The sequence below is a fragment of the Melanotaenia boesemani genome, chromosome 4 (genome assembly GCF_017639745.1).
Source record: "Melanotaenia boesemani isolate fMelBoe1 chromosome 4, fMelBoe1.pri, whole genome shotgun sequence".
Classification (NCBI taxonomy): domain Eukaryota; kingdom Metazoa; phylum Chordata; class Actinopteri; order Atheriniformes; family Melanotaeniidae; genus Melanotaenia; species Melanotaenia boesemani.
The window spans coordinates 26,229,409-26,242,578 of NC_055685.1; the positions used below are offsets into that span (position 1 = coordinate 26,229,409).

A 13,170-nucleotide genomic window follows, 5' to 3' on the forward strand; every position below is an offset into this window, starting at 1 on the left:
ATTTGGGGTAATATACTTTAAAAACAAAGTTGTTGGACCTCTGACACCCATATGAAATTGTTGAAAAAATGTAAAATATGGGACCTTTAATTAATTTTCCTATATTGTTCATTACTCTTGGCCAACTTCTTAAACAGTCCAATTAAGTCTGATTCAGAAATTCTTTCTTCATTCCCTTGAACATTGATTAATTAACACTACAAATTAATTCATGCTTCATTTCCATACATTTTATACTTCTTTAAAATACAAACTTTGATCATAAACATTATATCTACACATTTTCTGTTTTTGATTTTAATGTTCAAATTTTATATTTTGTAGTTTGTAGAATAGTTAATAAAAATGTTATTTTTAATCGTAACCGGTCTTTGTCTGTGGTTTCCTTGTGTGGGTGGTGCCCTGAGTTTTTGCTTTTTCTTTTTTTCTGTATTTAATGTGTAAATGCTACAGTCTGTCTTGAATTACTAACTTGTGTGTAACACTGTTGTCTGAACCAGTTTTTTTACAGGCCATCATGCTGATGGTGTTTATCCAGAGTAAATCTGCCCTTACTTAGGGTGAGCTTACAAGCATGCTCAGCTGGATTATCACATTTTCACGTACTCCTCTGAGCAGCACAGCTATTGAACTAACAACCATTTGACAGCTGCAGCTTTGCAGCTTGTGATCTCTTTGCGCTCTTACAATTAATTTCCATAGTCAGGATGTTTGTTGTGCCTATGTTGACAGTTATTAGCATTTCGTTTTTCACATTAGAGAGATTCCAGCATAGAGTTTAGCAGCTTCCCCCAACACCATTTCATATATCCCTTTTGTACCAGCAGCTGTCTTCTAATCTACAAAGCTATTATCTTCAGTAAAGACATAGCTATTGGATTAGCACACTGATGCACCATCAATTTAGATCATAATGTATTATCTAGAATAGCTGTTTCAGACACAATAAGTAATGGAAATAAATGCTGATAATTACTGAATCTGTCATTACTAAATAGGACTATGGAGTATAAGTATAAATGAGGCAAAAGTCACACTATGAACACCATAAAAACACTTATACATATTATTCTTTTTATTCCTGTAAAGCTTATCTATATGTCACAGTTAAAATCCTTGCCTAACCTTTTGCAGGTTTTCCATCACTTGGTTGGAAAGACTGTATTATGCTCATTATGCTTTATCATTTTACTTTGTGGGTCTACTTGACAAATTGCAACTTTATATGGTTTAAGGTGACATTACTGCAGCACACCTCTTCATCTTCTGTCTAAAATGCCCCAGAACAAAGGTCCCTCTGCTCTGACTGGCCATATGAAAACTGTAATGTACACAGTGATGTAGAGTAACTGAAGAAAAGTCATTTTTAGGCACTTAATTGTTCTCTGTGGGAGGAAACAACCTCCCTCTGGTGGACTTTGGGTTCACTTAAAGTAAGGGAATTGTCCAAACTGCACAATATGTCCTACTTGAAGGAATATGAATTTAAAGAGCTGCAAGATGCCGCAACAGGCCATTTTATGGAGTAAATTCATGCAATGGTGATGACTGGTCTGTACAAAGCAAACGGGAGTTTGTCAGTAGAATTTTCATAGTGACAAATCTAATAAATCATCTGTCAGTGTTTGTTTGGGGCAGTGGCAGGTCCAGAAGACCAATTTGTTCATCAAAAGATGAATAATACTTTCTGGTCAAATTATGTTCACACTTTTAACTAACTGCACACGTGTGTTGGCTGACTACAAAAATATGTGCAGGTGGTATGCTTAGCTTGTTAGCATGTTTATGGTTTGTTCCTGAATGTGTCAATACCAGATTGATAATTTTACTATGAAGAATAAACCACCGTAGCCATGATGCCATTACTTATGTCATCCACTTGACTTTACTTGTGTTTTTTTAACTGTCTGTTGCCTGGAGACCCTCTCTCTCTTGGCTTGCTTCTCCTTTCCATAAACCCCTTTGTGGTTCTCTCCCTTTTTTCCCCATAGCTTCCTGTTTCCTCCTGTGTCCTTGGTGAGACTTATACTATACATCCTGTTTTACATTTTCATATTTAATGCAAGAGTTTCTCTCTTCCTCTCTCCACATCTCTCCCTGCTCTCAGGACTGCCAAATTAACTTTAATATAAAGGTAGCCCTTTATTCTATCCCCTCATCTGATCTCATCTCTTCTCTCTTCTTTTGTCTCATCTTGTTGTTTTGACATGTTCCTTCACCATTCCTCATGTCTGATCATTTATGTGTGACATTATGATCCACTTTACTAACAATGTGTATATTTTTTATATAAGTTGTTGTTTTCTAAAATAATTTTTCAAAAAAAGAAGAAAAAAAAGCTTCTCTGCGGTCATTTTCAGAGGATTGTTAGTAAATCCCAACACTGTGCTGCTTATTTCATAGCTTTACATTTTTCTGCATGTATGCTTTTATGCTCTGTACCTGTCCTGTCTGTGGATTATGCTACTTGTCCTCATATTGTGTGCTTACATCCTCATCTGCACAGATGAGGATGTAAGCACACCTCAAAGTTTGTGGCTGTTCATGTGTCTTAAAACTATCTTAAGATTTTATGTTAAAGTAACTGTTCTTCCTACAAATATCTGATTATAACCCAAGATAAAAACTTCAACATATGCAGAATATGATTGGTTGACTGTATTATATCACTATTATGGAGAGAAATAAAACCACTTCTGACCACAAGATGTCAGTATTTAGCTGAAATATGTTGCAAGAATTGGAAGCATCTCTTCCTGTGTGTGTGTGTGTGCGTGTGTGTGTGTGTGTGTGTGTGTGTGTGTGTGTGTGTGTGTGTTTGTGTGGTGTTCTCCTTTTCCATACATGACAGTTTGATTTCCACACTAATTTCATCATGATTCTCTGTGGCATTTGTGGTTTCTTTGACTTCTTTTTTATTTTCATATTGAGCTCAGACGTGCCGTCTTTAACTCTAGATTTATGAAGGTACATTAGGGGTGGTTGCTTCACCAGGAAAATGTAAGACATCAGGTATTTTCCTTCAGTTGCACTACCATTAGGCTGGTCTAGTCCGCCACAGTGAACTTGTATGTAATAATGTACCATTACAGCCAAAGTTGCAAAAAAATTATATTATGATTCCTGCTTCTTTATTCATATTATTTCTGTTTTTCTGTGTGTAAGAGCTGTGCATCTGTCAGCTGTTGTAGCTTTGCACCTTTCCACAAGTGTACAATGTGAGTCAGCCCTTTTGGCTCCCTTCTTCCTATGGTTTCAGGACCAAGCAGTCGTGGAAGACTCTGAGAGGAAGGAAGTAAGGCTGCTGCACTCTTGGCCCAGTTAGGCTTGTTTCTCTGGCTTACAGGTGTGCTGTGATGTGATGTGGTCTGCTCTGCTTGGTGTTTCTCTGGTGCTCTATTATTTTAAGAGGAGGGTGTCTTAGACATCATTAACCAAACTAAAGCGGCTCAGCACTGGTTGCCACAAGTAAAATTTGTATTTGGTGCAAAAGATAAAGCCAGAGATATTTTTCAGGGTGACAGCTGATAAATAAAGGACTATTTGGTTCGTCTAGTGTTTGATATCATTTTTATAAGTTGAGAGTTATCTGTGCCAGTTAATACTAAGGTTTAGAAAGCATGTCACATCTTGTCTTTATCTGAGATTTCTTGAAAAGAATATTTTAGTTAAAAGGTCCTTAACTGGCTATATATGGTAACACAGCAGGGATCTTAGAGTGTTTGGAAAGGGTTTGACTTCTTTGACATTTTCACAGGTATAGATAAAGATATTTTTGACAATGAGATTCAAGATGACAGCGAGAGAATTTTTGTTTGGAACAGTCCTTTGTGTGTATCATGTAAGTGTAGATTTGAACCATCAAGTTGGGCTACAGCACGTTTTTATTGTTTTTGCTACATCGGTTCAGAGTGAAACTTTGACCTTGTGATTTGTGTTTTTGCACAAAGAACCAGAAAGGTGTGTAACATTTTACTGTAATTGCCTGTTGTTGCCTCAAAAGTGTGTGAGCTTTGTTTGCTTTAGTTTACTATCAAGCTTCTTGGAGCATTTTGCTATATTCATAAATTGAGCATGATGTGGCATGTAGAAATGCACAGAAGAAAATATTTTTATATATTTTGTTTGACTGTAGAGACATGTATCTGCACTGGACATGCATGTAGGAGAAGAAGCCACAGTGTGGCATCCTTATTCTTTATAATGTAAGCAGTCACACATTTTTTATCCACTCTAGTGAAAAATCATCATTACAGCTAAACTTTCCTAAATAGAATTTCTTTGTGTTTTTTTTATTCTGTTATTGTAGTTATTGTCAGAGGTCGATTCAAATAAATAAAGCTAATACTGAATGTGTGAAGAATGATTGTTTGACATACACATTAAAAAACAAAAAACGACCACCAAGAACACCAACAAATTGATAAATTTTGATTCATTTTTATAAAATTTATATTAATCAAAGAAAAAAAAGCCACATAGGCTCAAGAATTTCAATATGGCACAACTAATCCTTGCTTCCTTAGAAAGTTAGACTAGTGGACCAGATGGTTTTGGTATTTTTTTCAAGTTTTATTCAGAATTCTTTTTGGACATTTCACCACCAACAACCAAAAAATAGCCAGATTTAATAACATTGTCCTGGCATGGACACAGCATTTAAGCAAAGTCGTTATATTTTCAGTGGGTGGAGCAACAGAACAAAAGGATTTTGGAGAAGTCATTTGAAAGAATTAATGTTTATTGCTATATCTACTGCAACACCATCTTTGAAGTGTGTTACGTCATTTTTAGTTAAACAGTCAAATATGTTCAGCATTCAACTGTTTTATCAATGGCTCGAGGCCATGATGAAAAATTCTGAGACAATTCTCTTTTTGTTCCTTTCTCCATTCATCCTTTATGCTGCCGTTTCCACTGGCAGCTCAACAACCCCACAGCATGATGCTACCACCTCCATGGTGAACAGATTTTTCTGGGTTGAAAGTCTGTAGTATTTAGTCATATTAGCCTGGTTACAGGTTTTTGTCTAACACAATATAATACTAAAGTTCTAATTTATCTGGAGGAAAATAACTGTTAATATAATTCCAGCTGAATGACCTCTGCTTTTTATTAAGACTATGACAAGACTGAAGTTGCAGAGAAATGTAAGTGTATCACACAGCTCTGTACACCTTATTGAATTACTTGAATGGAGCCTTTTTTGCATGACACCTTCATCCCACTAACTTTAAATTTGACTGCAGTAGTGTGTTGTGGCTGTGAATGAGCTAACAGTGTGTGTGAGTAATTTCTTGAAGAGGAACTAAAATCATGAGTCATTTTAGTAATTAAATTCAAGCATATTAATCTGCATGATAATGTCTGTAATGGTGGAAATATAAGGAACGTAAAAAAACAATGGATCTCAGGGAATTTGTTGTTTTCATGACAGGAATCAGCCACAAAGAAGCCTCTCTAAAATCTGTTGTTAGCTGAGTATCTTTTGAATTGCATTGCCGTTTTATGGTGTGTACATTCAGTTGTTTATCCGTTAGACACTTTGTCTTTTGTGCCCTGAGTGCAGAAAGCCAAGCTGGGCCCAACGAAGGTGATTGCAGAGACAGAAGACAGTCACTCCATCCAGTTCCCATCCAACAGCCTGGACCAAGTCAAACTCAGTGACTTTACCTTCCTGGCTGTACTAGGGAAAGGCAGCTTTGGCAAGGTGAGACGGTAAAGCTATTATACTCTCTGGGTAACAGACATTATATGATACGTAAAGGTATAAAGTAGAAGATTACGATATATCCACCTGTTGTGTCTACCCTGGTTTCTCTAAAGGTCATGCTAGCTGAGATGAAGGCCACAGAAGAGCTGTACGCAATTAAGATCCTGAAAAAGGATGTGGTGATCCAGGATGATGATGTTGAATGTACAATGGTGGAGAAGAGAGTTCTGGCCCAACAGGACAAGCCACCCTTCCTCACACAGCTGCACTCGTGCTTCCAGACTGTGGTAGGTGAAATGCCTCTGGATGTACACCCAAACAAGTCACATCAGGTCAGGTCTGGTTATATTAATTCACAAAGGGGCTTTTAGCTAAAAAGGTTAGTCATAAAGTGTCATAGAGGACAGTGAGGATATATTTTAATTTTAATAAAAAAAAAGCGAGAGACAGAGAAACAGTGAAACACACAAACCCCAATTAGTAGATTAGTAGGCTTAAGGTTTGTGTCTTACTGTGAAAGTACAAAATTGTGGGTCTGTTAAATACATGAGTGTATTAACTCTGGGTCATGACCATGGCTGTTTGACCTGAGAGTCTTGCATTCAGTTCCTGTTATCTAGACATGTCTTAAAGACTTAGCTCTTACTTCTCTGGTCTAAATGCCCAACCAGAAATGGAAATTAGATGTCATATTCCCATTCATTCACCTTGCAGCTAAACTGTCTTGTAGAATTTCTCATGGTTTAACAGACAATGATATCTACTGGGCTTCAGTGACAGATAAAATTTTGCTCCTTCACATGCTTCCAGACGGTCCCACTTTTTTATGTACTTTTTAATAGTTTGGTAAATAAATTATAATGCTATATTGATTTCATACCTGCATGATTCAGGAATCATGCTGGTCAAACCTTTGCAAATCAATGCAGGCCTCTAGGCTATATTGAGTTGTTTCCTACGTGTAGGTGGCTTGGCTTTCTGCATGATGGACACACCTTCCTTGCAAGGAAAAAAACTTGTTAAATGCAACTATCATTTAAGGCTCCAAATCTCTGTATTTTACAGAATTCTTATCGCAGCTTTGATCTTGGAAGGGTGCTTGATTCTGGGGAGCCACCAAAACTTAGTTTAAGCAGCACAGTGGTTAAATTACTAATTATAGCCACTTGCTTTGGTTAAAAACAAGAGACCAAAGTCCTAAAAGGTCTTGAATTAGCGACATAATAACTGACAAAGCTCCAAGACGTCTAAATATTAATATTATTTTTCAGTACAACTTTCTGTCAATAACACAGGCCAAGACAGTCTGGTACACACAGTCGTAGTCACATGAATAATTCATAATACACAAACACAGTCCTGATTTGAAAGAAATCAGTGGTTTCCCTCATCAGAATGCCTCTTGTTAAATCTTACCAGCCAATCTTTAAAGCTGGCTTTCAAATGAATGTCCAAGTTGTCAGATATGAGAATGAGAAGAGACATAGCCTGACTTATCTCATGTACATGGGAAAGTATGTACTATACTTTTCTATTTCTGTGTTTAACTACAGGCCTGGTAAAACAACTATAAAGCATATTTATTATCACAGTTTTTATAGAATGTTTTTTGTGATGCAGATGATGGAAATATCTGGAAAAACTGGTATTAAGAGAAATTGGTAGGATATTTAGTGCATTCATTACTTAGAGCGATATAAATGGAAAAGAAGGTTGTAGCAAAAGTTGACAGGGAGACGAGGCTGCCTGCAGAGTCTTCTGATTCTACCATCATTACCAGTTTTATTTCCTTTTTTATATATATTTTTGCTTGTCATGTTAGAAGTTCTTGAACTGGTTGACTCTTTTTAAAGCATAATTAGCTGAACTATACACACACACACAAACATTATTTTTGACTTTTTTTTCTGTTAAAACAGCAAGCTGTTTGCATCCATCACAGTGAAGTCAACAAGAAAGTGTTTTTGTGGCCTATTTCTAAACGTAAAGAGAAAGGATATATTAGAAATGCAGATTTATTGAAAAGATGTAGTGTATGTTATGCTCAAGGTGCTGTAATTGCAGTGCAGTTAGGGTCGGAGCCCTTAAATGTCAGGGGTAAAAGCAGCTTAGCCATGGGTAGTGACACTTTGTCAACCTGGTGGACAGCTCAGCTTTTGCTGTCAGTATAGCTCTGTTGCTATGTGGAATAGTTGCCTTTGTTTTGTTTGTAAGAGACCATCAAACACATCCAGACTGGGGTCAGGCCAGACCTGTCATGGGCAGTAAGGGACCAGCACTTTAAAACAAAGAGAATATTTCCTGACAGAAGCCTGTGTTGAGTGTTTTCCTTTTCCATAAAGCGGTTTGTTGTGGGCTATTTAGGTCACCTTGTCATGGAAAGAGGAAACAGCTCAGACAGCAAGGTTAAGGTTGGCTTTATAACTGAACTGAATCTTTCTGTTCTTTGTTTCTAAAAGCATATATATATATATATATATATATATATATATATATTTACATTTTTTGTAAGTCTTTGTGCAGTTTTGTTGAATGAAGATGCATTTTTTATCTCACTGTTTCCTAACTCTTCTCTTCTTGTATTTCTTTAAATGACCACAGGACCGCCTGTACTTTGTCATGGAGTATGTTAATGGTGGAGACCTCATGTATCATATCCAGCAAGTGGGCAAGTTCAAGGAACCTCAGGCAGTGTAAGCACATGAAGATATCTGCAACTTGTTGTGTAATTCTGCTGTATGACAATCAAGTTCTACGGTCCAAATACCATAAATGTTCATCTTAGTTTGGATCATGGTAACATGACATGCATGCATCCTTATAATAGTATGATTACACGGTATGTATTATGTCTTTTAACAGTGAAGCACTAGCTGCACCAGTTATATAACCATCCCTTTTAGTTCTGGTAACCCTTCTCTAATTTCCTTTTGTTCTCTTGCTCAACATTAACTTATTTTGTGTTGTAAATCTGTGAATTTGTGATTTTATTTGCAGATTCTATGCAGCAGAGATCGCTGTTGGTCTCTTTTTCCTGCACACTAAAGGAATCATTTACAGGTGTGTATTATCAGGTGCAGACAAATGAGACCAATTATTTTAAAATTTTTATTTTTAAAAAAGAAAAGAAATCAACTGAACGTTATGTTACATGTCACATAGGCCTATATGGGGATCACATCTCCCTCAGAAATGAAATGGTGATTTTAAAGATAATCATCAGTGTGACTGATTCTGTCAGTCCTGTCACCGTCATATATGGACACAAGACCATATATATAGCTCATCATATACTAGAACTGCTAAAAAGTACTCAACACAGAGTATCCAGAACTGCTCAGCAGGCGTTGTTGTTCTGAGCAACTCATCTATGAATGGACCAGAGCTTTATAATGATGTCATGGCAATACTCAAAACAAAAGGTGTGATATGTGATGAATAAAGTGTGAAATGGGGTGTTATAGGTAATGCTGGGCTCACACCAAACGATTTTCATGGTCGCAGACTAAAAACGGGAGTCTTTAGGAAATCTTAGAAGTTTTGCTGGAGTCATAGCGCGCTCCCGTCATCTCGGTCGTTAGGTGTGAGTTGGTAATCTGCGCTGTTTAACGTCAATCTTTCTCCAGTCTTGGATCTGCGACAATTTCTAACATGTTAGATATTATCGCAAGTCGCAGTGACGAAACACGATCAACAACCAATAGATTAGCTCAGACAAAGGCAGAAACAGGAATCCCAACATTCAAACCACCGGCAAAAAAGGACGGGGGGGGGGGACGAACAAGAAGCGGTGATGAAACGTCGTCGGTGGACCGTCCAGAATAAGGAGCGGGTGGTTATTAGAAGTAAATGTCTGCTGTGGATCATTTATGTGTTACAGTATAATGATCTAACAAATAAGAGAATAGAAACTCATTCATCCCTCCAGATTCTGATGAGTCGGTGTAACACCTGGTGGAGATGTAAAGCCACACTTAATAAAGATGATGTGTAATTCCCTCCTGGAGGGAAACTCTCCCCTTGCTTGCTTTACTGTGTGCAGATCAGCCCTGTTCCATATCAACTGTCCAACATGTCACAAAAATGCTAAAAGAATCTAGTTGCTGTCTTGTAATTTGTGACCCTATAGATTCACAGTCTTTGTCAAATCTCAGTCTGAGACTAGGCTGAGACTTAAGACTCTAAACATTGGTCTTTAGATGTGAGCTGGTAGTCTTTCAGAGTCTTGTGCAAATCTTTTAAAAGTCTTCTGGTGTAACCCCAGCCTAGGACGAACAAATATAGTATACAAGCAGCATCTATAACAGTCAAAGCCCTTTTACTTTATCTCACCATTGTGTGAAATAAAGCGTGATATTAGGTGTGATAGAACTACAAAGGAAATCAATTTCATGTATATATTATTCTAGTGCATTGGGTTTTGAAAGTATTTGTACATGTTTTCATAATTAAATTCATATCTGAGCACTCACTGCAACAAACTCAGTTAGTGCTTTTTAATCAAAGGCTGTGTGATGTAATTAAAGGAAAGTTTTCTACTAATGATTCCATGCAATAGCTGTCAGCTCCTACACTACAAACACTTTTGTGTTTAAAGGTCAGTTATTTAGATGAACATAGGCTATTGAAATGAACTGTGTAGCACCATAAATGCTCTCTGTTTCCTCAGAGATCTGAAGTTGGACAACGTGATGCTGGACTCTGAGGGACACATTAAGATTGCTGACTTTGGCATGTGCAAAGAGAACATGGCGGAAGGAGTGACCACACGAACCTTCTGCGGCACTCCAGACTACATAGCTCCAGAAGTAAGCAAGGCTGAACGTACAGTGTAAATGCATGCGTGTTCCAATGCATTCGCGCTTCCATGGTGTGACACATGAGGTCATTCCTGTCAGTATCTCGTCTGAGCCTGTTTGGCCTTGCGCTCCAGATTGAGGTCAGCGCCTCAGGACAGATGGGCACAAACACATTTACACAAGCATTCTCTGGTGACGTAAGCGTATCAGTCAAACAGACGTGGATTTTGTCTGCTGGCAAATCCAAACTTAAATCAAACGTACAAGCCTGTACATTCCAGTTGATGTTCCTGTCTGGAAGCATTTGACCTTTATCAGTGTGGTTCTTTTCAGTTTCATTTTGTCATTCAGAGCTCATCCATTTAACCAAACAAAATTAGACCTTACCGTTGGTGAGCTCAGTTGTGGTGATTTTTGCCACAAAACAAAATGTTTTGCATTCTTGTTTAGTGATAACATTCATATGGCCTTGACACTAAGCTATGTGCCATACAGAAGAAAGTCAGCCCAGCACACTTAGATGAAGTTGTAATGCTGTATGTAATTTTTAAACCACTGTTTCTGACTTTTAATGACAGTTTCTTACTGTTTAAATAACAAAATGTTTAAGATTAAAAGAGCCAGTAATAATGGAATTAAATCCCAGCAGAACTGCAGTGCTGCCACTTTACTGTTTAAATGATAAACTAGCCCACAAGTATTACTTTGATGTAAGTTGCAGCACTATACTGTATATATATATATATATATATATATATATATATATATATACATACATACATACATACATACATACATACACACTGGTCATATTGTGATCATCATGACACTAAGTACTGAACCACCAAAAGAGCTCTAAAGAGTGAAGACATGGACAAAGGTGTCCTAAAAATAGATCCCTTGGGTCCTGTGACCAAGGTACACTTTTATGTGTTATTGCTGAAAGGTCTATATTCAGTTTGTCAAAACCTGGCTAAGGCTTGCTAATGTAAATTAGCTTAAAAAAAGAGACACAAGACAAACTAATAATAATGAAAAAAGTGTTTGACTCCATACATTTTTATCCAGTTCTTGTTTAGAAAAACAGATTTGCTTAAAACCTTGTTAATATTCTTCATAGTTTTGGTGGTTTTATCACAAACAATGGCTTCATAAATGCAAACACCTGTGATTCATGGGACACAGGAAATGACTAATTATCTATAATCTCATGATATCTTTACCCTGTTAATTTTTTTTTTAACAAAAAAGGTCAGATCTTTTTTTTTTTTTTGGTCCATTTTCCTGGTTTTTGTAACTTAGTTTGATTCTAGTAGGCTGGGTTATTGATTTTCTCTAAACCCCTCTCTGATAGATTGGGAAGTTAATTCCTCTCCATGTATGCAGGGTGAACATGCTGTGATTGTTCAGAGTCAGACTGACGCTAATGCACCAGCCAGGATGACACAGCAGGCGGTTAGAGCAGCCAGCGTTTCCATGGCACTGTGAGCCAGTGTACGGCTTTATATCACACACAGCTGTTACATAGTCTTATTGATGACTGCATCACATTCAATGTCAGTATAAATTGCGCAGCCATGGATAAATATCTATATACAAACAAAACAAAACGTGCAAGATTCACCCACTCAAAACACTCTAAGTGAAGGGTGACCTTAAACATTCAGCTCACAGTGGTGACATTTTCAGAGATAATCAAGGGCAGTGTTCTTAAAACCTTTTATGACAAAGAAAACACATACTGATGAATTTGAAAGCCGGCTTTTACCTCACAAGTTAGTTGTTTAATTGCTTACAAATTTTTCAGTATTTTTAAAGTGCCCACATTTTTCTTTAACCTGCTTCAAGGACTGTTCAGAATTTGTGCCATCTCTAGTTAATGTGTCTTTGATTTGTTGTGACTATCTGGAAGTCTGCTAGAATGCTGAGGTTGGTCTATTTGAGATTTGAAAACAGATACTTACATGTATTAAATGTATGGAAAATACTCTGGAATTTTTTTATTTATATGCAAATGGTCAGAAGTAAACTTATCTGTAAAACATTTGTTTATACAGTGCCTCTGAATGTCTGAATAGTTAGTTTGTTTGGAAAAACAAAACATGTGAAAACCATGTATACAGTGGATTCTTTATCTTCTTCAGTCTTTTTGGAGGGATTTCAACTCATTACAGCTACAATATTTACCTTAATAACCGTCTGACTTCTGGGTTTAATAGTTTGGTGTTAATTGACATGAAGTTGTTTGCTGAGTGATTCATGTTATTTCTTTATTTTTCAATCTTTGTCACACCGTTATACTTTAAAATCAAGATGATGTTGGTAGTAACAAACACAAGTATTTATTTACCCATATCCAGTTTCTGTTCATATCCATCTTCACACTTCTTTGTGACAGTATCTGTCACAGATGGGGTCCTGTCTTTTTGACAAAATCTTTTCACAGACAGACAGATGGACAAATGTGACTCCAACTACCTTTGAATCAGATACTGCTACAGACAATTCAGCCTCAATCAAATATTACCACGATGACATACACACACTTCAGTGTGCTCCCCATGGTGGCAGGAGGCCCCAGTGGGTTGATGTGCAGTCGGATTGAAACTCTCAGTGGGAAATAAATTCAAAAACACAGACTGAAAGACTCAGTGTGAA

General features: G+C 37.0%; 1 protein-coding gene and 1 long non-coding RNA gene across 3 annotated transcripts in view; one reads left to right on the top strand and one right to left on the bottom strand.

Annotated features, from left to right (window-relative positions):
• prkcaa (protein kinase C, alpha, a) overlaps positions 1-13,170 on the top strand; it is a 140,508-nt gene that overhangs the window by 91,459 nt on the left and 35,879 nt on the right. The window contains exons 9-14 of one of the 2 annotated variants that reach the window (XM_041983763.1): positions 5,121-5,150; positions 5,570-5,710; positions 5,827-6,000; positions 8,315-8,406; positions 8,711-8,773; positions 10,383-10,521. In XM_041983763.1, coding sequence (XP_041839697.1) covers positions 5,121-5,150; positions 5,570-5,710; positions 5,827-6,000; positions 8,315-8,406; positions 8,711-8,773; positions 10,383-10,521 — 639 coding nt within the window. The remainder of the gene's footprint in view (positions 1-5,120; positions 5,151-5,569; positions 5,711-5,826; positions 6,001-8,314; positions 8,407-8,710; positions 8,774-10,382; positions 10,522-13,170) is intronic. The other variant, XM_041983764.1, reaches the window with a different exon arrangement.
• The window catches only part of LOC121638783, a 111,368-nt gene that overhangs the window by 35,542 nt on the left and 62,656 nt on the right, over positions 1-13,170 (bottom strand). The window lies entirely within an intron of this gene.